The following is a 23,838-nucleotide window of genomic DNA, read 5'->3' on the forward strand; positions in this document are numbered from 1 at the left end:
GATGATGCTGGTGCTGCCGTCGCATCGCTTCGCTCCGCTCCAGCGCCTGTGGCCGGGACCTGCATGGAGGGATCTGCTGTGCTGTGCTGTGTTGATTCTTTCTGGCTGATGGCCGAGCAGGCCGAGCAGGCCGACAGGCAAGCACCTGCGCCGCGAGCCCGTTTACCCTCCGTTTCGCCTCTTGTCCGTTCCTGTGAAAATCACCGGGAAGAGGTCCCTTGAGACACCTGTCTCCTCCGACAGCCATGCGTGCTGCGTGGTTTCTGATTCCATCTGTCGACCCGGGATGATCCAGACGAGCTGCGCCTCCGTACCGGAAATTACCTGTCCGAGAACAACGTCCCCCCATCCCCACTTCTGTGACGTGTTTCTTTCCCTGTGCTCGAACTGCAGCTCGTGATGGAAAAAACGCCTTGGATACTCGCTCCACCTCCATACTCGGTTTGCGAAGGATCGACATGCGTTTCATTCCCCTCGCTTGGGCCGGCGGCCAATGGCGAAAATCCCTCACCCCAACGGACGCAGGCAGTGAGCACCAGGCCTGTCTTACGTGGCACCCAGTGCGTATGCACGTCGGCCGGTTTTCCTGCATGTGGTAGCCTCGTCTGTTCTGGATCCCACCATCCCACCACCAACCCATCAACTCGGCGAATTGGGGGGCGTTTGCAGCGTAAGGGAGGTCGCCTCGATCGCAGCTATCTCCGCGGCGACATGGAGCTGCGCCTCCTGCTTCCCGTTTAGATTGCTCCGACCCCGGCGACGATTGTGACGCTCGTTTGCCCCGGACCAGGGGGATCCTGCGATGGTTCGCATCTCCGGCTCTTCCGGAGAAACCTGGCGAATCCACAAGAGAGGGGTAATTTCTGCAACAGTGGCTTCCTATCCGATAGTCGAATTTCCAAATCCCTGCGCGACTCAGCCGCTCCAATGCAACGACGGTTGGCGCACGGGAGGGGGAAACCAAAAAAATGATCAAAAATGCAGGGATGAAGATCGGGTCTTGTGGGGGCCGCGCTCCCTCCTGGCGGTTTCTCCGGAGGCAGATTCGAATTTTCTCTGCACGCGAATCGGCCGTCTCGTACCTTCCATACGCACTCCAAAGTCTGCCTTGCCGTGGGGCCGATAGCTGTATCGGGAGGGTTACCTCGATCCGTGGCGACGCACCACTGCCCAGCTGACGTGGCTTTGATGGAGAATACGTATAGCGCAAAATCGCAATTCAGCGAGCTCCTTTACTTTCTATCTTTGCTTTTTTCTCCCAGGGTGTGAATGGAGGAGCTACTACTTGGTTTCGGTGTCGCCGATTCATCCTTGCTGTGCTTGTAGCCGGGATCACTGGAACTGAATTCTTCGCCCTTTCGCTGATGCGGAGAATGTACATAGAGTCTATATAAGGGGCCTGCTTTCCCGGTCTGTTTGGACGTGAGAGAACAAATAATATGCACTGTGAAGTTTAACCCTCGCCAGTTACGATTTCCCTTCCCTAATAACCATGGCCGTGGATATGGACTTCATCATCCCGTACTGCCCACTTCCCCCCAAGCCTCCCAAGCCTCTCCAGCCTCTCCCCACCAAGCCCTCTATTCGTGAACACCATCTTCTCCAGCCCACTCCTATGACCCCAGCACAATTCATCATCCCTGAACCACTGTTAAACACCCATTCACCTCCCTGGCCCCCTCTTCGCTTCCGTAGAGATAACCTAGGTGGTCCGGACAGCCAGATCGGCGTTCGAGCATCGAACGCTCCGTTGAACGAGTTCGATACTGCGCTGGAACGTCTGGACGTCGTGGAGGTGGTTGACATGAGCAGTCGCAGTTCCACCGACCGGGATGATGTTGAGCCGTCCAGGGCCCGTGTCGCCGGCGTGATCCAAGGTAAGCGCCCTTCATTCGAGTGAAGATCTGCTGGGAGATCTGCTGATCGAAGGTGCAAAATGTTTTCTCCAGGTTCAACCGCGCCGGACGCCAGGCCCCGCCGGGAAGCCTCAAGCGATAGACCCTCACGGAAGGCTGATCGATCATCACCTCAGAAAATCACCCCTCCTCTCTCCGATCGCGGTCACGATCCGGCGCTCGACGAGTGTGAACCGAAAGCCTCATGTCCTCCGCCTGGCCTGGTAGGTTTCTCTGACCAACACCCGTACAGTTTAGCGACGCTACCGAGATCAGTAGGCTGCAAGGGTAAGTCAGCTCCCACATCTTTCTTTTGATTTGTCTGAGGTGCTCTGCCTTCTGACACCGCCTTCGGCAGAACAACCGATCCTCGTGGACTTGGAGAGTGATGGAGAAAATCCTCCGAACGATGATGAATCCAGGAGGACTATTGGTCTCGATGTGCGCGCCGGTGCCACGGGCGGAGAGATTGTGAGTACACCTTCCAGCACGGGAGCCAAATCGGAGCCTGGAACTCCCGTCAGCCATGGAAAGCGCGCTGGGAAAGAGTGCAGGCTGATGGGGCGGGGACGCGTGCGACGCACGGATGTTCGAGTCGAGATTCCTTCTCCGCCAGACGCTCTCGAGGAGAGACAGGGCCGAGGCGACAGGAGCGACCCCAGCGACAACAGTGACTTCAATCACTCCAGCGACTGCAGCAGCGGCGACAACGATGAGGCGTATCGGGAAAGTGATGATGATGACCATGTCGCTAGGCGGCCACGCAAGCGGCGGAAACTCTGGACGCGGCGGTCCTCCAGGTCCGTCGTCACTTCTGCTGCTTGCACGGGAGATACCTCTCCGGCTGCTGTGGTAGATGATAAGCCAGGGAAACGGAATCAGACGACGAAGCACAGTGAAAACCCGGCTAGTGATTCTTCCAGTGTGTCCACTGTCTCACTAGATGATGCAGTGACAAACCGCTCGGGCGACGACATACCAGTCTCCGGCTTCCTTTCAAGCTACGTTGCCGGGCCCAGAGTGTGCTACACTATAACATTCTGTCACGAGGAGACCGGCCGGCTCCTGTCGGCGAATGCAAACGATCTGTCGAGCCCCGGCCGAGAAGGGCGGCCGTCTGTCGCGACCGGTAGACGTGCGCCATTTACCTCAGAGGATGACGCGCTGCTGAAGGAACTCAAGGAGGACGGCGAGCCATGGGATGAGATCACCAAGCGCTTCCCGGGCAGATCCAAGGCGACTCTGCAGGTGCGGTACTCCACCAAGCTGAAGCATCGCACCCCGCCGCCAACTCGCAAGCCGAAGTCGAAGTCGAGGCCGAGAAAACATGGATGCCGTTGAGCGAGAATATCCCAACGGCTGCTACAACGCTGCCATGGGATGAAGTGGCCACTTCCGGTGTGTCCCACGCCAGTGTCTCTCCATGGAGTAGGGAGTAGGGGTGGCTGGTTGAAAAGGTAGTAGATCCTGGGATCAGCGCGCGAGGGGGCAAGTCAATGGGAGATCACGCAGGGGGCATATCAATTTACTATGCCTGTCTTGATTGTTTTCTTGTTTGCTTCTGTTCCCTTCGTTTGATCTTATTTTGCTTCTCATATTTCATTCCGGCCCAGGAGCCCTATTGATATTGCCTATCACATTCCCGCCCATGGTATGGCATTTTCTTTGTGTGTGTTCCTTTGTTCGTGTCTTCATTTGTTTGCTCTTCCCCCTCTTTTCTTTGTCTCTCACTTAGGTTTTTCTTCGAACAATTTCAGCTATTTGTCTAGCTCTGGAGAGAAGTATAAAAACCTCCCCGGTTCTGGATCTCTCTCTCTCTATATATTTTAACCGTAATAAATCATTACTCTGCAAATCGACTGGAAATTTGTGTCCCAACAGAAACCCTTTCGCTCTTCTCACTTGCAATCGGAAGTTTTAAAGCATTCGCCGCAATGCTGAATGCCGACCATGGCGTGCGAAAACCTTTGTCAACCTCCTCAGACGTCAAGGGCGGCGATACGTCTCAGCAAGACGAAATCATGGAGATCCATAGCCAGGTGCTTGAGATGATGAAAATATTTAAGCGGACATAGAAACACGGAGTAAAGAACAATATGATGCCGATCTACGGGCCTCCGTGAGAGAAGATCTGGATGCAGCGCGTAACATTTGAGTGCCAGTAAGCAGTATTTACCTATCCAGTAGGCTTTATTGCTGATCGCAAGGTACGTCGAAAATGAGTAATGAATGGAAGGAAAGGGACATCGAGTTATTGAGATTGTTGGTTCCCTGCTGTGGCTGTCCGTGAGATAAAAATCAGACGCGGAAGACAAAGTGACTTTTTCTGAAACCCAATTGTTATTGCTGGTTGATGTGTAATTCAGGTACGAGTTGCTGTTACTGGATTCTAGACCTAAACATTCGGGTCTTTCCACGCTTGCTATGTAGCTTAGTTGTGAAAATTAAAAATATGATAGGAAAATTGATTGGTGAAATATCAATCCACAGGCAAAAGGAAGAACAATTTGACCAAGGAAGGCAACAGCACCTTCTTCGCGCTGTTTCTCAAGGGCCCGTTTGCAATTCTCCTCAACACTGTTTTAGCACTCCGGCGCTACTCTGGGACCCTGAGATACGCCCAGTCAAGCCCTTGTTATTACAGGGTCGTTTCGACATGCCCACCTGATGAAGTGGCCTTTTCAAGGATCCAACCCGCTTTTTCATCGGGCGCCTGTCTATGTCGGACCGGTGAAAGTCTATGATCAGGACCCGGCGCAGCTCGTCATTCCATAACATGTTGGCAGACCGCAGGTCTTTATGTACCACTCCCAGCATGCGGATTTCCTTCTTCGACCTGGAAATCTCACGACTTAGCACTTCCTTGTCTTTGACGTTCTCTATACTTTCCCCCGCCCAACCCATGAGAAGCATATGGCGGATGTCCCCAGCACCATGGAGGAAAAGGAACAATTTCAAATCAATCGTCCCCAGAAATACAGGGACAGCAGAACCCTGTGCTTTCTGAAGAACCCGGTATATTTCTGCTTCACGTGAGACAACTTTCCATAGCCCGGCTGTTGTCCCCTTTCCAACAAGAGTGTAGCCATATGCAGCACAAGTGATCTTGAAGGGTGCACCATACGATCCACAAGTCCCAAATGGTGTGCAGTTATGATCAAGGTCACGATCGAGCTGTTCATTCAGTGTTTGCACAAGCTTCCTTGCATCGATACAATGTCGATCATCATTCTGGCCTCGCCGGTGGAGAGAAACATTAGGGCATTGATGGTCCAATTCACCTCCTTGTTGCAAACCCAATAAGCATCGCTGCGTACAGTAACGTGCCGTGTGTTGGCTCTGGCCGCTCGATGGCCTAGGACCTACTGGGCGCGCCGATGAACGCTGGCTGGGCGGGGAGGACATCACTTGGCTGAAGCCCCGCTTCCGGCCGTGCGCTGCTTGGTTAGAGTCGGAGTCGGAAGAATCCATATGATCACTCAAAGGCGAGGTATCCATTGGTGCACAGGTGGTTTGAGATCGGGTAGAAACTCGATGGCCGGGCTGTAATGGAGACGATGGCAGATGTTCAGAGGGCATATATTCCGAGCTTGCATATTCCGATCCTGGAGGAGTTTGTTGCAGCTCGTCATCGGGGATTTGCGACCGTGTAAAGTCAAAACTTGTCTTCCATATATGGAGCTGGGATCTTGCAGCATTCCGCCACTTCTGGTCACGGATATCCGAGAGAAAGGACATCAGACAGAGACATAATATTCTGGCAATAGCTGTCTTTGACTGATAAAAGACCCCAGGATTTTCTGAAATCACATCCATGTTTGGTTCACAGAGATAGTAATAGAGCGTACTAGGGTCGTTGTATGGAACACGAAGAAGAACGATAGCAAATCCATTAGTTATATAGGAGTACTCCAGTCCAGCTTGGATCATGACATGATACTCCTGAACCAAAACTGAGCAAGTCAGCTGTTCCGCATTATATCTCAGCTTTTCATCCTTGTTCAGCTCATCACTCTTGGGGATTGTGTCTGACTGAACAATCTCTTCCCAGAGCTTCATCGATCGAAGACCCGCTCGGAGATTTTCAACCGAGAGCTTGTGTGGCGGCTTATACTCGACTGTCGTAATCAAAGTATTGGTGGAATCGTTGATTCGATGAATACAGAATGAATCTGGTTTGGGATGTTTTGTGCCGGATTCATCAAGCAGCTGTACATCTGACTCTTCTGATGTCTGTAGGAGATTTTCATGATTTTCAAACAGGATCCCATCTCCAAGCCGGAATCTCTCTCGGGCATCAGGTATTTTGCATAGCTCGGCTATGATATCATGGACATGATCTTCCACAGCGGTTCGCTCGTAGTGTTCCAGATCCTTTTCACTTCGTAGCTTTCGGCTAGAATGCCGCCGACCAAGTTCATTTAGCACAAGAAGAGATGTGAATAGCCGAGGTGCGTCTTTTCCAGCTGGTTGGAGGTAAGTGGAAACTGAATCATAAATTTCTTGCAGTTGAACCGGACAACTTGACCAAAAGCGAAGGCTCGTTGGGCAGTATTTCCCAGTGGGTGGTGGAATACTCCCCTTCGTGGAGCGGGTTGGCGTTCCAACCTGCAAAGGCCGGGAGAATGAATCATGGCAACCTTTGATGAGCTCTCCGAGTGTTGTCGGCTGGCTGCGCACTTTTTCCTCTGCCTCTCGCTCTTCTGCCTGTCTTCGCAACTCTGCTTCCCGCCTTCGTTCCGCTTCCGCTCTGCGGTAGAGAGCCTCGTAGTCTGGTGAATTGTTATCGGCCATTAGCGAGGGATACAGAGTTATATATCAAGAAGCGAAATGGGTACGAGGAATGTAAAAGAGGATTATGGTCAAAAGGGTTGATCCGGCTTGGCTTTGACGGACAACGCGAATGTGGGAACGGATAGAGCCGCCGAGCAGGGAACCAGGCGAAGATTAATTCTATTTGATCGCGACGGAAGGGTAATAAGCGCGAACAAAATATTGAAACTGTATTGTGAGGAGGTCGGCTATTCCAATTTAGGATTAATGAACCCCACCCAACCCGCCATGGGAAATGTGTTAAAGCCGTGTTGGCTGCCAGGGAAGAACGCATTGGTATTAGTAATCACTAGAAGAAGGGAAGTTGTGGGGCAGCTTTTAGAATCCATCTTTTGTCGCATGGCTACACTCCACTTGCAAATAGCACACTCTGAGACCAGTGAGAGAATCTCTCAAGCTCGTCGATGAAGCAACCGCGGTTTCCACTGCCACGAGGCCACTGGTGCAGCAACTGCCACCTCCAAAACCACTGGATCCCTCACTGCCAAGCTCGCTGCTTGAACCACTACCCTGAAGATGCACCACCTGAGTGGGATCCCTAGGCCGTTAAGAGAACGTTGCAGCTCAGCACCGCGTCCATGTTGTGCAGCTTCAGGAAGCCACTCATTGGAGGCTCGCTCCCGTATCCGAGACATCCTTGCCAGTGCAAGTTCTGTGAAATGCCAGAACAGTATTGTATAGGGTTCCAAGATTTTATCAGGACAAGGAATATATGAGGCATATGAATACATTACTTGCCGGCGTTCCTATATCAGACGAGGAGGTAGAACCCAAGGAGTATTTTGAACTCGATAGACGATAGTTTCTTTCTTGCGGTACATCTTGTTAACAACCTAATTTCTATATGCCTTCCTCATCCACACACCCGTCATCCTGTCGACCATTACGCCCGTCATGACCTACGCTTGATTGATTGATTGATTGATTTATTCATGGGTGTTCCCGCTCTTGCTTCCGAGACCAAGCTATTCGTGGTCCGAATTGCTTCCCTTCTGCTCAAGCTCAGATACCCCTCTACCAATAATCTTTCTATCAGTTCTGCATCTATGCACTTGTCGGGCCTTTCCTGACCTTCCTTGACTTCTATATACATGTATGCATGTGACATGCTTGTTGTTGTGAATCCGGCCGCGTCTCCTTGGGGCTCCAATATATACATACTAGCGCACAAGCTGACAATGTCGTTCAATGTGACCTGTTCTTGAAGGTATGTTCGAAGTTGTTGGATGTTTTGTTGTTGACGATATCCATCCCTTCTATTCTGCTTTCTACCGCGTGATTGTCAATCTCCATTGCCGTAAACCATTGTCGGGCAGGAAAATGAAACCCCCGGGTTCGTTTTCCATCGTAGGGCGTACGTGAAAGGGCCGACGCTCCCTTCATGGGGCTGTATGTTTGGTGTTTCGTGAGGCTTGGGAGTTGTTTTCGGCGCATTGGCAAGTTGTTGGCAGGGTGTATTGTGTTCTTGAAGATAGATTCTATTCTATTGCTGTTTTGGTCGTATCTGTTCCTTCTAATCCGTGTCTGTCGCGTAGATCCGACTCTCCGATTCCGTAAACTGTTGTCGGGCAAGAAAGTGGAGGGACCAAGTCCACTTTCCATGCAAGGGGCGTACGTTGAAAGGGGCCACAAATGCCTTTCTGTACTGGGGCTGTATGTTTGGTGTTTCTTGAGGTTCGGAGGGTGGGATTTCGGCGCGTCGACGCGTTGTTGATGGAAGATATTGTGTTCTTGACGATAGGTTCTATGCTGTTGGTGCAGTCCTTCCCTCTTTTCTTCTTATGATTAACAGTGAGTTCTATATCATGCCATATTTCTCTCTCAGAGCTTTTCTACCTGCTAAAGACCCCGTCTGCCGAAGAAACCACAGAAAATTGGAATTTTTGTGTATGAATTTGAATACCATGAGGGGCCTTTTACAGGGTTGAATTTGTGTCGTGTGCATCACCATTTGACTACGCCTCTATTGAAAAATGCTAATATCATTCGGCGCAGTCGATGGGACTTAACTGCCAACCATTACACACTTGCTTCGAAGAATCATCATTGTGGCACCCAGTAGCAGGACCGCTGGAATATGGCGAAAAGTTAGTGGATTCAGATATTGAGCTTGTTTGGGATGTGCTGTGTGTGTTTTCTTTTTGGTTCTGTGTTTTCGGGTGATTGACGGATGTTTGCTCTGCAAAATCATTGGTCGAAATGTGACCTAAAACATGTGTCCTCACAGAGATCGGGGTTGAAATCTTACCTTTAGAAAGATTGGATGGGTGGAATGTACCATTATCTTCCCAACTGATGTATTTTCTCACATATCTAACAAGCTGGAGATGAGAAAACATAAGATATAAAAGTCACTTTAATAAACCATGCCAGTTTTCAGATCAGACGCATGATGAATTGATTTTGCGCAGCTGGTCGCCAACGGTCGGTCGGAAAAACTTGGCACCGCGGCGATGCCCCGCCCTATTGAAGAAGAGTCAGCAACAAATCCCCGCCAATTTCAAGACATTTCTTTTTTTCCCCTTTAATCCTCTGCACAAAGGCAAAGACGTGCCACCGATTTCCCCCAGATTTAAAGCTATAGTCATTCAGATATGTCGGACGACCGAATTATCTGGAAGTTGGAGCCATTTCCCGAGCTCTATGAAGAAGAAAGAAGGAAAGCACGAGATGAGATTTATAATTATTTCATTTCTGCTCAACTGCCGAGTAATAAAGCTGCCATCTCTGCACCCTGTTCAAAAAGCACATTAAAAACAGAAATCGCGCAAGAATATCAAAGAGTTAGTTTCTTATTATATTAAAAGGTGTGTTCATATCTAATATACTTAGCAGATCACGGGTTGTTCAAGAGCTGCGCATCACTACATGGATCTTATTTTCACTCAAGGCAGTACAACACTCGGCACAATATATTCCGCGTTGATTGTCCCTATAGCTACGACTGGCGAGGCGAGCATATCTATATCAAAAAGCGAAAACAAAAGCGAAATCAAAAGCGAAAACAAAAGCGAAAACAAAAGCGAAAACAAAAGCGAAAACAAAAGCGAAAACAAAAGCGAAAACAAAAGGGAGCAGCCTGAAAGACTGTCATGGGACGGTTCACATTCAATCCTTATAATGGGGGAGTCTGATATAAACGTCATTATTGAGTCGGGGAATGGCAGACTTGCAGCTCGGGTTGGATTTTTTGAGCGAGAACAACAATAGACGAACCTGGTTTGAGTTGAAGGTAAAAGGATAAGCAATCTGCATTAATTACTGGGTACAGGTTCGCTGATATGAGCCGCAAGGTTCGGTATAATGGCAAAGTCCAACATCGAATACCCGGCATTTGAAAAGTCGACATCTATGTTGGTTGTTGGCCCGTTCCAGTTTGAAAGCCCCGCATTCGTGAAGTCGACATCTATGTTGGTTGTTGGCCCGTTCCAGTTTGAAAGCCCCGCATTCGTGAAGTCAACATCTATGTTGGTTGTTGGTTGTGGGATTAGAGTAGCATCTGTTTCGCTAGTTCGGTCCAAAGTCTCAGTATTGTTAAATGATATATCCGCGTTTGCAAAGTCAGCATTCATATTTGTCGTAGGGTCTAAAGCCTTGTTAACACAGTTCGATGCCATGGTATTTGTGTAGTTGGTTGCGTTCTCAGCGCCAGCATTGTTTGTTGGGTTCGAAGCGTCAGAGCTAATGGCGCAGGTGGTTGTATGACTTATTGAGGGAGAGGACCGGCTGTCATTTATGAAAAGAGTACCATCGTCGTCCCAACTCAAATATTTTCTCACTATGTTTAACACAGAGCTTTGCGCATCTCTGAGAAGGCCATAGGTATATTCACGCTTTCCATAGCATGTTAATCCATCGAGCATTATCGCTGCTGCCAAATTGCAATTTTCGGTTGCCTTCTCCTCAGGCTGTTGCTTTTGAACCCACTTAGCGAACAGTTCTTGCTGTTCGTCCGTCATATGATTAGAGCAACTACATATTATCAATAGGTTGAAGTTAACTGGGGTGAGTAAGAGAAGAGATCAACTCACTGAGAAGAAGCTGACTTATCTAACTGAAATATAATAGCTGGGCCACACTTTTCCATCAATCCAAGGTAGCGTCTGCCCTGTTTAGCAATTTGCTTTACTTCCGCGTCCGTGCAACCCCATTCCTGTGCAAGTAGAGAATATGCCCTAGAGAGGAATTTGCGTCCATTACTGGGGACTAATGAAGCCTTAATTTCCACTTCGTGAACTGCGTAGACTAGAGAAATACGCTCTGTATAAGTGTAATCATCTTGCCGAGCCGCTGTTTCCCGAATAATTTCATATAAGCGAGCCGCTGGTGTTCGAAGGCATGGATTGAGAAGACTGCCACTTTTTTCCCAAACCTTACTGCAGGATGTTATTGCCAAAGGCGCACAATGGAATGAATTTTGTACTTTTTTTAATTTGGCCAATGCATCATCTGGTGATTTCCGCTGATCCACGTCAATGTTTGCTTCGATTTCTTTTCGCTTCTTGGATGGTCCGGCCTCGACGGAATGGTGGGCGCTGTGCGTTGGGTCGTCATGATGAGTGGAAGCAATTAAGGACGAGGCAGCAGAAGAGGAAGAGGAAGAAACGCTAGGACGGGGGCAAATTGGTGTGAATCGTCCATTATCTTTCTGCACTGCGAGGTCATAGGATGTGTTTGAGGAATTGAGAGAAGCTGTAGGGGAGAGGATAGGAGGCAATCGCGGGAAAGATTGATGCAGTGATACAGGACGGGTAGAGGTAGGCAAGACATGTTGTAGATATTGCGATTGATCTCTATACTGCGGGGGAATAAGCTTCCAACACTGCTCTGGAGTCCCTCGAAGTAAGAACTGATGGAATTCACGTAATAAAACCTAAATTTTCAATCAGTATCAACATGACATTAGGTTAATTAAGAAAAAAGGAAAGAAAATACCTCTGAAGAAAGGATTGCTAACGGAGACAGCTCTGGTAATATTTTTAATACAGCTGAAGAGCTCATTTTGCTAAAACGAGTGATGTGAGAATTAAACAGAAGATGATCCGAAGATTGTGAAGTTACCAGAGCAGTCACATGATAATCGGGTGCAATTGCACCGGATTATCATGTGACTATTAACCAATAAATTGATGTGGAGCTTTACAGGGAAGCATAACTCCTTTTTCTCTACGCAGAAAAAACTATAGGTGCACTGTCCCCTTGCCACCCCGCTCAACAAAACACATTCCGATGGTCTAGGCTGCCAATCAAGGCCACAGCGAAAATCCGAGCTTCGATGAATAATGCGCTAGGCTCCATGGATGCTTTCAGCAGTGCATGAAAAGGCACTACTGTTCCCTCGCTAGCTCTCTTTGATCAACGACCCCAACCAGGAGTACCTGCCTCTAGCTTCCCACGGAGATTACTGCTCTGCTGCGCCTATGGTGCCTTTCCGATGATGTCTCGATTCGAATTGAGAGAAACGACAATAGCGCCAAGATCGCTTCCCTTCTGGACAAACTTCCACTGCTTTGCTATGCCTCCTCTTTGCCAGGATTGGAAGGTCCTCCTAGTTGATACGTCGACGACAGCTACTCTTCCAATGCGGACAGCATTGGGTATCATAGCCTGGTCCACGCTGCTGTCGAGCTCATCACGCAGGCTATTGCAGTACATGCGGGATGGCGGCTGCCACAGTAAAGACCAATGACCAGGAGTATGCAAGGCTGCCAGGGGTGCCAGACTCTGTCGAGAGCACGAAGGCGAGTGCGATATACATGGCCAGCTTGAGCGTGCTATCCTCATGCAAAGGGATCACAACATATTTGTACAGACCCTGGACAACTCCGTCCAAAATTTGCTGGAGTGAGGATGGCATATCCCCTTGTATCGAAAAAGCCCCATTCGAGGCACACAGAGAGTGGCCGCCCGATAGTTATAAACCACAAGACATCACTCCCCGACGGATCATTTCAAAATGGACCACCTTGGCTGCCTTTTCTTGCAAAATGTATCCTAACATCTCGTATGCGCTTCTGTCGGCGGCGCTCATCGTGCTAAGTATGGTGCATCTCATCCTGCTTACCGCTCACCGCCCCCAGCCTCACCGTTTGCCTGAGATATCAATCTTCGTTCTCTTTATCTGCGTCAATGCTGTGGTCATTGGCATTGGTCTATCAGGCTTAAGATGCGGGGGTGAGAAGCCCCTTCTACTGAGATGGTGATGGATAAATGCTAAAAGCTTGTTTCAGATACGCCAGCATTCTACTATCCCTTGGGAATATGTACAGCATTTCCGCTAGCCCTTGAGGTATGTTATTCCCAGTCCCCTGTTTTGGTCCTCGCTAATCGCGACGTCTAGATGATTCGGCAGACCAAAATCCAGGCTGGACCTCTTACGAACGCCCTGCTGCATCGATTATTTCTAGGATATGGTTTTCTGTCCCCGGCGGTAAAGCTCGGGTTGATCTTATGGTGTGTGTGCTCTTCTCCCCGATCTTGATAGGCCTTGTGCTCATTTAGTTAGCTCGGTCGTCTACGAGGCGTCGGTGAAAGGTACAGCTGTGGTCGTGTCTATCGACTACACGGTACTCGCGATTGCTGGTCTGCTTTTTTGGCGCGGAATTCGCGGTATACCATCTCAGGGGCCTGTAATCCGTGAAGTCACAATCCATGCACTTCTTGTTCTCGTAACAGCAGGGTTTGCCGCAGGTGGACTCGTCCACGAATGGCCCTTCTGGATCGAAGTAAGTTCAGTGAAACCACAGCTCTCGCTCCAATATGTGCTGACATGGCTCTTAGGTGATGTTGATTATCACTCTTGGTGCCTATATGGCTCGAAATATCTCCGCTCAGTCTATTGAACCGGGAAACGCAGTGCCGTTAGCGAATTTCAGCAATGACACCATTTCCTGTTTCTGATTGCATTGGAATGTGGCTGCCTGTGGATACTAGTTGGTGTAGCAAGGGCCCATGCTCTTCTAAATTTACTTGCTTCTAATTGCTTGAATGTTGAATAGTTTTAGCTATTTCCATTTAATACCATAACAATATTAATTGACCTAACTTGCAGGTTTCATTTCTGCTCCCTCCTTGTCTTTGTCCTTGCTGGGAAGCTTGTCGTGCGGCTGGATGCTTCTACTTCACAAAATAGGCGAACCCATAAGTATCCTGTTTGACGGGCTTATCACCCCAGAAGGATATTAAAGGTAAAGACTCAAGCACAATTTCTCCAGAGCTAACACGATATTCTTCGCTTGCATGGTCTGGCGAAGGTACAGTTGAGTACGCAGTTACTTTAGGCACGGCAGCAAGCAAAGTGATTCTGGTTTTGAGAGGTATATGGTTTTCTTAGAATGTTCTTTTCATTGTGTGGCTAACACCTCAGATAGGCGGAAGAGAACAAGCACCCTAGCGATGCGAGAAAATGCAGAACCCAACAAAAAAACCGACAGATCTCAAGATCGAGATGACGGCCAAACCACGGCCCATGTTCCACAGACCGAAATAGGGAGGAAAAGGCGAACCGAAGTTCGCCAACGTCTGAGGCTCTACTGCTGTGTATGTAGGGAGGATGTTAGCAGCGGGGGGGAATGTCAACTATGTGGCCATACATCGTGTCCGGAGTGCTTGCACGAAAGGAGACTGCGTAGGGAAAGATCTGTTGATCGATCACACAAACCGAACCAAGCGAATAGATGTCATGATGCTCAGACAAACAACCAAACGCGCGCAGTCCCGGCGACGCTTAGCCAAGCTATCGAGATCGATGAAGACCCGGAAACAGAAACAGACTCTGTGCTCGAGATGTTGCCTTATTCTAAACTGAAGCAGAAGTGGAGAGAGTAACAACAAAAACGGCAGACCTGGGTTAATCGAGCCATCAAGTGCTGCAACTGCGAAGTAACTGGCTCGGCGGTCAACAAATGCGCATGTGAGCATGAGTATTGCGGAATATGCTTTCATTATTCTGTTGACTAGTTGCAAGGAAAATGATTGGTTACCCAAAAATAGAATCTTGCTGGTTACATTTTCACAGACTTTCAGGTCAACAATTTTTCCGACAGCTTAAGCACGCAGAATGCCTTCATAAAAAAGCTTCTCTAGATTTTGACCCTATCAGCTTTCAGGCCAGTTACAATATTTCAAGATGTAGAATGTATATTGCAATAGGTTAGGTGACATCACAACTAATTATGGCTACCCTTTGTGTGTCTCGTTCACCGAGAGATAATCGAGGGGCCATGCAAATATCGGCTCCGGTTGGGCGAGGTGTATCTGCTCTTAACATTCCAAAGGTGATAAGAAGCGGTTCTTGCCTCCATTGACATCCCCTTAAAATATTTCCCACAAGCCAACCCGGCAGATTTTGTCTTGTGGAGATGGTGAGTTCCACACCACCTATCCATTCTCTCTATACTAAGAAATTTCAGGAGCCCAATTCCCTCGGCGCGAGACAGTCAACCACATGTTCAACCCACCAGCGAAGATATCGCGATAGAAATTTCACTGGTTGTTTGACCTGCAAGGCAAGGCATGTCAAATGTGATGAAGCAGCACCTGCCTGTCGCAACTGCATAAAAAGGGGTTTGCACTGCGATGGCGCCCAGAATGAAATACTCTTCAAATTCTTCGACCCCAGCCAGGCGTCGTCCGGTTTTGTAAAGAGACAGCATAAAGCTTTTAGAAGGGAAACGGCCAAAAACCACGGTGTCTCCAGCTCACACCCATTGCCATATAAGGACCCAACTTCCCCCTGTCTACGTTCCGTGGATTTACAAAGTGGGACCCACGCTTCCACGGAATCTCTTGCCATGGTGAGTCTGCTATTCTTCACCTACTTAAGGAGAGCGCAGCTAACGTAGGCAAGGACAACCCCACCACTGGTGACGGCAAGCCCCCGTTTCAATCTACTCCCAATGATGAGGCTCGCGATCTCCAGTCCCATTCATCCAGCTATAACCCGTACTCGATTGATGAAGCTAATTGCTACTCAGACTATTCTGATATCCGTGGTGATGTATGGAATACAAATGGAATTGACTTCGCCAATGCTAATTCTAAATAGATATGTCGCGGCGATGAAAATGTACCCTTGGCTTTCATTGTTTTCATCTCAGAGCCTGTACTTCAAGAGCGGCTGGAGTATCTGAAGGCTCATACTTCAGAGCTGCACAAGCAACGCAGTGTTTTTCGCACATTCTCCGAGCTTAGAGTTGATGGACCTCTGGCATTACCATACGCGCTCTGTCTGGTAAAGACTCTCCGACAACACGCAGGGCAGCAATTGTTGATGAACAGATTGAATGATACCATCCTCTTCCTCTCCACACGATTGAGAGGGCTGCTGTCAACACATCTGTTATATACTCATCGAGATCGCATAAGTCGTGCATCACTTCTACTTCAACGACCGGTGTTCTACAAGCGTTCAGACTTGCCAGGAAATATCTGGCAAGAGAGCACTGTTTTGGATTTCAGCCTGGATGGCCTAACTGTGACATTGCACCTTAGTAATTATCGCGTTCTCAAAGTGTCTGATGAGCTTTGGAAGGGGTTCAACTCCTTGGCTTCGGGTATTGCTGATCCGGCCGTGATGTTTGGCGTTGGCTAATGTATTTTATGACTTTCTCGGCCGGTTTGCTACTGCAGGAGGATAATGTTGTTGGTTAATTTTATGTTCAGGTACAAAGATTTAGGGTTGCCGTAGTACCATCCAATCTCCTAATTCTTCACTCATTCGCATTCGCCTATTAGCATACACACTCTTAATGATGATTTTTCACGCCGGGACCCATATAACGCCTCATTGCTGGCGGGAGAACACGAAGAATCGAGGGGTGAGCTGCTCAAAATGAGACGCATCCTATTTACACGCTGGTTGCATGCACTGATCCCATAACTGGTACATGTACTGTAGGCCATTAGCGCAGACTAGGGGCTGAAGGCAAGGCATATAAAACTATGGCAGGGGCAGCCATTCCAATAGATTGTTTAATCACACTTTTTTTTTCTTTTTTTCCCCTTCTCCGTTTTCCTTGTAAGCAAGAGTGGGCGGATTGGTATGGTATAAGAATGCTTGATTGCCCAGTGTGTCTGCCCTGGATCATTCAACCAAACCTTTATTCCTACGAAGTTTTTCTGAGGCACGCACATAAAACATCATTGGCATTATAGAAGATAGGTAAAGAATCCCTTACACACCGCAATGCAGGTATCAAGGTTTGCTCACAAATCTATCAGGTACCGTAATGGCAGCTACAGTCCATGTCTACCGCATTCACGATCCGGAACCCTCCGTGATTCCTCGCACTGGGCTATCCCCTCAGTATGCCTATGGAGCCCATGTGTTTCGTTGGAAAGAGTATTTGTTTATCACCTCCAACAAGAAGCCGAATGTCTCCGGAGTCCAAGACATTTCTTTGAAAGGGCTCAGCGATGAGCAAGGCTTTCTCCACGCTGCAGCTGCTTCTCGGAAAGCACCTCAAGTTGTTGAACAAGCATATCTGGAGATTATAAATAACGAAGAGCTCGCAGGAGAATTTACAGCCGTCTGTGACCGTTGCGATGCAGTGATGATCGAGTATCTGGAAATCGTGAAGACCGAATGGTTGAAATTTGCCGAGGCATTCGAGTCTGGGCTCCAATGCCTTCTTCAAACGACTAAGGAGGCAGAAGTAGAGAAGGCCCTAAAGCAGTTGAAGAATTGTCTGCATATCCTCAGAGATAGCATGGGAAACGTCACCCACGAACAACAAACGGAGAACATCCAACACCCCAAGAGCTGGGCGCTCGACTCCCTCCTCTGTCTTCTCGGGGATTGTCTAGGCAGGATGGAAATGATCAAATGGGCATTCGATATGGCTAAACCATCTAAAGGGCCATATGACCTGCTCCGTCTTCGGGGTGATTTGATGTACATCAAGGGACGATACAAGCAGGGGATAGGGGAACTGGACGAGAACCTGGCGCGTCTGACGGCAAATGACGATGCTGCAACATCAACCCTGGTAGGTACTTCCATTTCACCTGCTGCTCCTCTCCGCTCACCGTTTCCAATAGACCGGAAGGCCTACTGTCCACCAAAGTCTTCTGCATCTATGCATTGTTCTTCTTGAGTCCCAGCCTTCAATCACAGCCCACCGCCTCAGACGGCAGCTGGATATTATGAACTGGCAGCCAACCAACTGGGAAAAAACCTGCAATTAATCCGATGATCTTTCTGATGACAATTACCTTGATATCGCGCTTACTTTAGAGGACCTCGAGGCATTTGAAGGCATCAGATTAACAGGAGAGATGGTGAAGGAACAGTACACAGCTCTGATGAGAGAACTGAGAAGGCTCGCTGGTGATATAGCGCCTGGTGTACCCAAAAGTGATGATTTTTCTCTCGCTGCGAACGTGATCCTAATCTGCACATGTATTGGGGTCCATGCGGTCGCCCCCCAGCTGGAGGACGATTTCTATGCCAGGACGGATTTTGAGAATCATGCTGCTGAGCTCAGCAGATCGCCACTGTACCGGGAAAAGCGGATCTCTTCTGAGGGCGCAGCAGACGAACTGGACCGCATTATCCTCCCTTTACGACCCAACAGAGACCCGGCTCCGTCCCCTGAAATCAAAGACAGCGATGTCTCTCGCCTACCGCTGCCTGAGAGGCGGTTGGGTAAAAGACTGAGGGTTAGCGATTTAAGCCAACAGAAACGGTCGAAAATGTCAGAGGCAAGTGATTTCTGGTGAAGTTGGTTGTTCTAGCTAGGCGAGCTACAAATGATGCCGGACAATCTTTTGAATTCTATATTGTTTCGTAAATATCAGGCGCAATTGGGATGTTTGTTCCTGGTTGATACTTTGTTAAAATCAAAGAAAAATGATTGGTCAAAATAGAAAATCCTTGCTTTGCGCCAAATGAATACTTGCACCCGGAGTTTCCTGGTTGATAATTTTGTTAAATCAAAGAAAAATGATTGGTTACCCAAAAATAGAATCATCCTTGTTTGTGCCAATAAGAAATAGTAAATTCCGGATGCTGAAAACCTCAGCTATGTCAGATTCTGAACTATACACAGCTGGAATTAAGGGCTCCCATCGCAAGTGATGGCTTGTACCGCCTTGCTGCATATGGTCCGCTTGCTGCACTTATCCTCCTGACTTATAAAGAATGGCTACGCGTATTTTGAGCTTAAAATAATGACAAGGTCATTAAAATCCTACCAAACCCGGAATCCTTTTAGAAGCTGCCTATATCCTCCTCATGCTTGGTGCAAGGGAATCTTCCGTCAGCGGTGTATAGTTTCCCAGCGCTAGACCCATACAAGCCACAATGAGAGCCCATCTCTCGATTCCAGCGGTGAAAAGTTCCCCAGTTATTGTGGATACACAATAGCGTGTACATATCCGTCCCCTGCACCAAGTACCAAGCCAAATTTTTGTCTCTCGCTTGTTTTGACAATCATCACTAGCCCCCTTGCCTCGGCCATCCACACTTGTTACCCACAGGAGGAAGTTGTTCCCGTAGCTGCATGATCTTTTGCCTTGCACATGCGCCCTGTTACATGCATGCACCGCTAGAATCAAACGACGGAAAATTCCCCTGCACCAAACATGAGAAGGGATCTTGTCATTCAGGCCTGCATGAACTCGGCTGCCTTGTTATGCGCATGCGCCAGGCGTGCACCAGGCACTGGCCCCAGCAGAAAGAGATTTTAAAATATAGGTTCTAAAAGGATTCCGGGTTTGGTAGGTTTGGGCTGCAAAAACGGCTTCTCTCATAATTTGCCTGATTGCTAAACTCAACCAGACCAATGATTGAGAGACTACCAGTGTGATCCAGCTGCAGTTGTTGTGCCACGAATTCTTTGCTTTGGGGATTATACAGTCCGGGTTTGGCTGTATAATCATAGATGGCCAGCTTGGTGAAAATGTTACTGGCGCATGTAAATATGGTCAATGCCCTCAGCCCTTCTATATATTCATAGCCTATTGGGTATGGATGGCCATGAACATATTGATTCCCAGTTGGGTTGGGCGAAGCGAAGATCTGGCTTGCATTCTGGACCTTGTTGTGTCTCTCGCTAGACTCCATAAAGAGAGGCCTTGCTTCCACTCTTCCCTCATCTCTTATTCTGTGCATACACAATGCTAGCTGGCATGGAATCACAGGATCCAAAACAAGTGACCAATCTCAACCATCTCCTCAGCCCCGTTCCAAAAGACTTTTTAGCTGTTCTCTAGTTTTACCCTACCTTTTATCTTTAGTTGTAATAGCCGCCGTGTGGTTATCTGTCCAGTTGATCAAAATATTTCTCCAGTGACAAAGCAAGAGCCAGTGCTCTTTAGCACACGAACCGCGATTGACCCTGCTCCAGTGAACCCAGTTCTCGCTATTCTTTGCCAGGACAGTGACAAATTGTTGAGAATGGATGTCCGATCGCTTTTGAATCCTCCAGATGAGGGAGAGAGGAAAGTGATTGCTGCCGTTGCATCAACAGAGAAGATATCTCAGCCTCCATCAATAACCCAAGGCCAGATCAATTTTCCACACAGGGTAAGATTTCTCCAGCTTATGGGTCATACTTCTGGCTGATATAATGCGCGCAGGAGCAAATGACAACTGTGGATGCAACCTGCTGCCCCCATGAACGCGCTGAAAAAAGATATGAATGCTCGGTGTAAGTTGTTTGCACGAAAAGACAATATGAACATACATCTAAAAACTGTCTGCCAGGAACACCTTGAGAAACCCAGCGCCTTCCACCCCAACAGGCAAGAAACGGTCCGCCGCTGTCGTCGAAGATGAGGAGCGTCGAATTTCAGTGGGCTATTCACATGGCAATGCCTCTGGTGAAAACCAGCCCTGGGGTGGTTCTCATATTCAAACTGGAAACACTGAACATCTGCGAACACACTATGATTTTACAATATCAAACCCGGATGCTCCAGCGACGCCGGGGTTCCTTCCCACTCCCACTCCGGTTCAAATTACCCCTGCTCCTGCCACAGTATCTAGCACCCTATTTCCTGATGGTTGGGTGCCAGACCCATATGTCTCACCTCAGTTGGAGGATGTTTTGAAATTTAAAACTGCCTCATTGGGCGTTCCGCATGACCCCGAACCACCAGAAACAACTATCATGATTCACCATTATGATGTTGAGGAGTTGCCATTCGAGATATTGACGTCAGAAGCTGCCAGAATATACGATGTTATTTTGACAACCGAAATGGGATGTCTTGCAGAAGATGCAAATATCTCATGTGTTGGAAAGTTGAGTGAAAACCAGTGGATCAATCTGGTCAAATGGCATCGAAGCCTCATTGATCACCACTATGATTTACTCATATGTACGCAACATCCAATCACCAACGGAGAAATTTTGGAGATTCCTGTTAAATATAACATGCCGTCACGCATGCTGCACCAAGGAATCTATGCCTTGCTAAAAATCATGAAAGCTCGACGACCGGACAGTCATGATTACATGATTTCCTTCATCTACTATGCGTACGGCCTATTGACGCTGCTTATAGATATGGTCCCCGGATTAAAAAATTTGTGGCTTGAATGTCTTGGTGACCTGACCAGCTACATGATGTGTCTTGAGGATACGGATTCTGATGAGAGGGAGACCTGGAATGAAATTTCATCGAGTTGGTATCACAAGGCCCTTGATGAGAACCCTGGAAAGGGAAGTCTCTACCACCGACTTGGTAATCTTTCAAAACCCAACATGGGTGGGCAATTGTTCTGTTACTCCAGGTCTCTTATGGCAACCAAACGATACGAAAGGTCAAAGAGCTCCGTTGAGTCTGCCTTTAACATGGCATTGGACTCAATTCAGAAGCAGAATGTCACCCCGCCAGACTTACCATCTTGGTTTGTGGGCTCGCATGCTATGCTTCTTCGCGGTGGTTCAATCCACAAGTTCATTGAGTATGTGAACAAGTACATTGCCCTTTTTGACACCGAGATTGAGCAACGGACTTTCAAATTCGGGGAATCAACAATCTGCGTGGGAATCCCCAACATCGCTGCAATGTTACAATATGGCGAGGAGGATGGCACTCTTACAAGAATGTTTATAGACTCTCAAAAGCTGAGCTGGGAGGCTAGGTTACAGCACGCTGAACAGTACTGGCTCCAGCTCCCTTCAGAACCTTCGCAAAACACTCTGAAAGATGGCATTCCTTCTGACGCTGCAACTTTCTCTACCCCCTTGGAGAAACTTACTTACAGCACATATCTAAATTTTCATACCCTCTCTTTTGTTCTTCAGCGTGCCCGGGGCGAAAATATTTTTCCTTATGTCCACCTTTCCCTGGCGTTTATTTTGAGCCTGGCATTGATTCCGGAATCGATGGCGTATGTGGAAGGGGAAATTCCGTGGACAAAGATCACTATCTTTCTGAACATGTTAAGCCGCGAATCTGTCAGCGAATCCCGGCTTGAAAGTGTCAACTTCCCGATCCCAACTGAAACGGAATTCCCCCAATTACCAGAGGATTTCCTCTTTCGAAGCCAGATATGGTCACAAATAGTATATCCACCTGATTTCTTCACAAATGCTACCATGGAGGACCACAGCGGTGGCATAGACATGCCCAGCACTCAATCAGCCCGCAACGAGCGCTGTCTATGGTATGGATATCGTCTGGCATCGGTAAGAGCCGTCTATTCAGTTTTATGCTGCTCGATTCACCTACAAAGCCTGATCATTTCCACTTTGTTTCGTATTTGCTTAGCTAATTGAATTTTTTTAGTACGGCCGCTGGATTCAGTTATTAGAGGAAAACGCCGGGAAGAAATTTAGACCTACACATTATGCCACCCAACTCGAAACGGCTGCTATACATCCTAAAGTGTTTAGACAGCCTCAAATGGATGTCCCTACCTCCTTGTGTACCTCCCTGCTTATCGCAGCCATGAACGACAGGATAGGCGACATGGAACACTCGAAGTTGTTTGAAAAGAACCTTGGAAATGCACTAGACCGATTGTCCTACGAAATATGCGACGCCGGCCGCGACGACAGCGACATCACTAGACTTCAAGACATCTATCAAACGCTTGAATTGAATATTCTAAGAGCAAGGTCGAGGATGCCAGAATACTCAAAGAATGCACCATGGACGAAACAGAAGCGGTGCTCAAGAAACTTTTAACCTCCAACGATGTCGATGTCATAACTAAAGCCAATGAGAGCCTCATGCGCCTTCAGGCCTACCGGCGCGAATGCGAAAAGGAACGTCAACATGTTGAGAGTGATGACAGTTGCAGCGGGGAGGAGAATGACTTAGCTGGGAACGTACCGGATCCTCCAGGACCAAAGTCAAATGGCAGCAATGATTTGCAATCTAGCAGAATCTGATATCCGGGTGGAGGGTATGGATATCGCCTAGCATCGGTAAGAGCTGCCTATTCAGTTTTATGCTGCTGGATTCACCTACAAAGCCTGTTTACACAGTCTTTATTATTGGCTAATTGAATTTGTTTAGCCGCTGGATTCAGTTATGCAAGGAAAACGGCGTGAAGAAATTGAAGGTGGAAAGCATCATTGATATTGGCGCTCTGGTATAATGAAACGGGAGACAAGGGTTGGCCAAGGAGCTACAGGATGCGCCTGCATGGCACCTTCCAATCATCTATCCTGCTGGGAAGTACGAAACGGTCCTGATAGTGGCAGGCTGAGGACACTTTTAATCAAGTTCTAGAGCACGTGCGTAAGGGCGATCCGCTAGGCAACGCCACGACCGTCACCGCAGCTGTCAACGGTTCGCCAAGGCAAAAGCTTAATTTAACCACACCACACCAAGGAAGATGCGCCAGGTAAAAGTCCCGTGATCAAACCGAGGAGCTTATAAAATTCGGGCGGGTTTCCTATGAAGTTAAGTGATGGATGTCATTCTCGCTTCTCACAGTTACTGTTGGGCCTAGCTCATCTACTGGTCTATAATCCCAATGTCAACAGTACAGAGCAGAAAAAAATCAAAAATTCCCGAGCAAGACTGAAAGGGCGGAAAGACACTGCCAAGCATTCATATCCACAACGTAGCCATCCCTTTTTTTGACCCACCCGTTATGGCGGTTAAGAGTTCCTTGCTTCAAGTTGAGTGGCATAATCTTTCTTCA

At 48.2% G+C, this 23,838-nt stretch overlaps 5 protein-coding genes across 5 annotated transcripts; 4 read left to right on the plus strand and 1 right to left on the minus strand.

The window, feature by feature from the left end:
- Positions 1 to 1,492: 1,492 nt before the first annotated feature.
- On the plus strand, positions 1,493 to 3,236 carry HCAG_03135 (predicted protein; the record flags this gene model as incomplete). The annotated part of the gene is made up of 4 exons (XM_001540988.1): positions 1,493 to 1,877; positions 1,950 to 2,119; positions 2,149 to 2,170; positions 2,254 to 3,236. The coding sequence occupies 4 exons, from the start codon at positions 1,493 to 1,495 to the stop codon at positions 3,234 to 3,236; spliced, it is 1,560 nt and encodes a 519-aa protein (XP_001541038.1).
- A 1,230-nt stretch (positions 3,237 to 4,466) lies between these two features.
- HCAG_03136 (conserved hypothetical protein) lies at positions 4,467 to 6,689 on the minus strand (the record flags this gene model as incomplete). Its single annotated transcript, XM_001540989.1, has 2 exons — positions 4,467 to 5,069; positions 5,262 to 6,689. The coding sequence occupies 2 exons, from the start codon at positions 6,687 to 6,689 to the stop codon at positions 4,467 to 4,469; spliced, it is 2,031 nt and encodes a 676-aa protein (XP_001541039.1).
- Positions 6,690 to 12,388: 5,699 nt separating this feature from the next.
- HCAG_03137 (predicted protein) lies at positions 12,389 to 16,320 on the plus strand (the record flags this gene model as incomplete). Its single annotated transcript, XM_001540990.1, has 12 exons — positions 12,389 to 12,902; positions 12,959 to 13,017; positions 13,069 to 13,183; positions 13,230 to 13,453; positions 13,509 to 13,530; positions 13,988 to 14,044; positions 14,122 to 14,267; positions 14,571 to 14,650; positions 15,073 to 15,091; positions 15,140 to 15,523; positions 15,577 to 15,726; positions 15,775 to 16,320. The coding sequence occupies 12 exons, from the start codon at positions 12,389 to 12,391 to the stop codon at positions 16,318 to 16,320; spliced, it is 2,316 nt and encodes a 771-aa protein (XP_001541040.1).
- Positions 16,321 to 16,957: 637 nt separating this feature from the next.
- Positions 16,958 to 18,449, plus strand: HCAG_03138 (predicted protein; the record flags this gene model as incomplete). Its single annotated transcript, XM_001540991.1, has 2 exons — positions 16,958 to 17,720; positions 17,965 to 18,449. The coding sequence occupies 2 exons, from the start codon at positions 16,958 to 16,960 to the stop codon at positions 18,447 to 18,449; spliced, it is 1,248 nt and encodes a 415-aa protein (XP_001541041.1).
- A 1,678-nt stretch (positions 18,450 to 20,127) lies between these two features.
- Positions 20,128 to 23,539, plus strand: HCAG_03139 (predicted protein; the record flags this gene model as incomplete). Its single annotated transcript, XM_001540992.1, has 6 exons — positions 20,128 to 20,256; positions 20,310 to 20,380; positions 20,437 to 22,369; positions 22,470 to 22,852; positions 23,205 to 23,280; positions 23,435 to 23,539. 6 exons carry the CDS (start codon positions 20,128 to 20,130, stop codon positions 23,537 to 23,539), a joined length of 2,697 nt encoding a protein of 898 aa, XP_001541042.1.
- Positions 23,540 to 23,838: the final 299 nt, after the last annotated feature.

Source organism: Histoplasma capsulatum, genomic scaffold, assembly GCF_000149585.1.
Source record: "Histoplasma capsulatum NAm1 scaffold_3 genomic scaffold, whole genome shotgun sequence".
NCBI lineage: Eukaryota > Fungi > Ascomycota > Eurotiomycetes > Onygenales > Ajellomycetaceae > Histoplasma > Histoplasma mississippiense.